The sequence below is a fragment of the Emericellopsis atlantica genome (genome assembly GCF_019669845.1).
Source record: "Emericellopsis atlantica unplaced genomic scaffold F5Z01scaffold_20, whole genome shotgun sequence".
Classification (NCBI taxonomy): domain Eukaryota; kingdom Fungi; phylum Ascomycota; class Sordariomycetes; order Hypocreales; family Bionectriaceae; genus Emericellopsis; species Emericellopsis atlantica.
In genome coordinates this window covers 335,623-338,332 of record NW_025764722.1, presented here as the reverse complement: position 1 = coordinate 338,332, position 2,710 = coordinate 335,623, and the positions used below count along the sequence as shown (strand labels likewise).

Sequence of the window (2,710 nt, the reverse complement as noted above, 5' to 3'; positions counted from 1 at the left end):
TTGCTTTCTGGGTCACGCGATGACGTGTGGATGACATTAATGACCAAGCCAAGCGAACTCGCGACTGGCCCAGCGCGGCGTTCGGGGTTAACCCAGAGAGGGGGTATACAATGTGCTAGGAAGCTTATGTCAGCAGCTCACGAGCAAGCACATCTGCTGCAGTTGTGTAGAGTCACTTCGTTGTCCCGCACCAGCCCAGCTTGAACCTGAAGCATCAACACGACCAGGTTTAGGAAGCGCCTCCGCCTGCTTTTGAAGCATTACGAACAAGGTTGCATTCTACTTTAAGCTCCCCTTAGAATCTGTCTGGCTATATTCAATGTCGTACTGGAGTAGAACGTAATATGGAGACTATATCGATGAGCACGTTAGTAACTCCCTATTAGGACTTACTTGCTTTGGATAGAATATGTGGTTTGATGATGCTTACATGATTATACTCCTAGAGCTGCGTCCTCGAAAATATTTCGCTTCCTCGTTGGCCCTAATAACTAAGAATTTACTATTCACTCCGTTCTGGTGGCCTAACAATCCCCCGCGCTGAACGCAATGGTGCGCAATGGCCTTTAGGAATCCATTGAATATTGCGTGACGTGGGATGATATCGACGAGAAGACTTTCTCGAGCTTCTGCGAATTCGTCTATACAGGAAGCTACACCGAACCTGTAACTCCTGGCGATTCAAAAGTTCAACCGCCTTAGATTTTTGAACAGCCAGCGGAGCCGGAGAAGATGGTGCCTTGGGATGACGTATAAAGTACTGTCACCGTGACCTCTGCCAGAAAGAAAATAAAGAAGAAGAGAAAGCCACTATGGTACGGTGACTATGAGGAGGGCTTTCCTTCAACGACGCTGTCTAGCAGAGCCACTATGTGGGAAGATTTCTTAGCGTTATGGAATTCGGCTACCTCGAGCCCGGCGAGATCTACGTCCCGCTATAGGGCTGAAGAAGTTAAGTGCCTTGGAGATATTATGATCCATCACGCAAAGGTCTATGTTCTGGTAGATAAGTATAGTATCAGCACGCTTTCGATTATGGCTATTTAAAATCTTTATCAAATTCTGGTCGAATTCAAGGCAAACGATGGCGTTTTGGACGATATTACGGCGTTGATCCAATTTTGTTATCAAAGTCCAATGCCGGAGGTCCTGAAGAATATGGTGGTACACTATGCTGCTTGTCGGGTGGATGCCTTGTGGCATAGGTCGGATTTTCAAAACTTGGTAGAGGAAAAGGGTGAATTTGCGAAGGCTTTAGTCGGTTCGATGTTGTCGAAGCGAGTACTGTCTGTATTTGAAGGGCATGGCTTGTAATAAGCTTGAAGAACGGGGTGCTGGGACGGAACGTGCCTTATTCGGCGGCTGAATTGGTGGTAGATTTATCTTATAGGTGAGCGACACGTGATGGCTATGCCATGAATAGCCTGCTACTAGGTGCGCAAATAAAAGTACGGATGGTGTGATACGTTATGGAGAAGGTTGTTCAGGTGCCTTATTCGATATAAAAGAGATAAATGCCGTAAGGGCTATATATGCGCTTTGTATATATGAATCTAACGCTCGAGAGCGCTTTCGTCTACCTTAACCCCTGCTTTTAGCTCGTTTTAGTTCCTTTAGCTGTAATCTCGCTCTATTTCCTTAACATGGTCTAGGTCCCCAGCGCCTTGACCGCTCACGGCAGAATCTCTTCAAGCTTAGCGCCAATATGAGAACTCACTATCACACCCGACATACCAGATCCTACCTACCCTGCACCGACAAGGCTGCTCGCTCTCTACGGGGCGTCTTGTTCATCTTTGCTTATGCCACTCAGAGGATACACTATCAGAGGATACACTAGAAAACAGGAGTTGTGGTACCCGGCGAGCGCCTGAATTCTGGGCCATGCCACAAAGGGCGCGCCGCGGGACGATCCGCCGAAGCTACGCAAGTATGCTCACTGGGGTTTGGGATTTAGGGGCAACTCAGCAATAGTCTCTGCGCTGGTTCACCGACGGAGTTCTCGGGCCAACGCTCGCGGACGACTATGGTAACTCCAAGGGAGATAGCAAAGGCCACGTAATGTCAGTCCCTGGTAGCAAGATGTTTTCTCGTGCCTCCCTACTGTCAGCCTTTGTTTAGTGCCACTCTATGACCGTAGCCTGTTCGCCACGAAAACCTATGTGATATTACTTCTGTTAATAGCTGCTGTTAAGCTAGGCACGGCCCTTCTATTGATAGGTACTGACGTTCCGTTAGAGCTACCGACTCTTGGAATGTCACTATGCAAGATATATGGATCTGATTAGGCATAAATCGTGGCAATAGATTGTATTTTGTTTGCTAGATCAATAACTAGCTGTGTCACAAGTCTGCGACTGCCCCGCTCCTGCTTCACTCTCCATTTCGTGCCCATCAAGCCATGGGTCCTTTCGATGGTCACTACCGCAAACTAATGCACCCGACTCGCTTAGAGTGAATGTCGATCTTGTAGATACGTGGGGCCTAAGATCTAGATTGAAGGGCCTCGGCTTACTAGCACCGGGGGTGATTTTCATCGGTGGGAAACTCTACCGTTAAGATCGCTCAATGGCGCGGCTAAACATGGAAATATCGAAGGACACCATAATGTATTAGGCGTGAACTTTGCTTCGTTTGAGTTCCAGGTTCCCCGGAGTTCCGGGCTCTCCGGGGCTCCCGATTCTCCGGGGTTCCGTGGTGAGAAATGTCC

General features: G+C 48.3%; 1 protein-coding gene across 1 annotated transcript; it reads left to right on the top strand.

Moving 5' to 3' along the window:
- Window positions 1-1,061: 1,061 nt before the first annotated feature.
- F5Z01DRAFT_660269 (uncharacterized protein) lies at window positions 1,062-1,328 on the top strand. Its single transcript, XM_046263823.1, has one exon. The coding sequence runs from the start codon at window positions 1,138-1,140 to the stop codon at window positions 1,312-1,314; it is 177 nt and encodes a 58-aa protein (XP_046116609.1). The 5' UTR covers window positions 1,062-1,137; the 3' UTR covers window positions 1,315-1,328.
- The last annotated feature ends 1,382 nt before the right edge of the window (window positions 1,329-2,710 follow it).

Bases quoted from the DNA above. Each gene is read 5' to 3' on its own strand.
- F5Z01DRAFT_660269 (XM_046263823.1), top strand. From the start codon at position 1,138: ATGCCGGAGGTCCTGAAGAATATGGTGGTACACTATGCTGCTTGTCGG.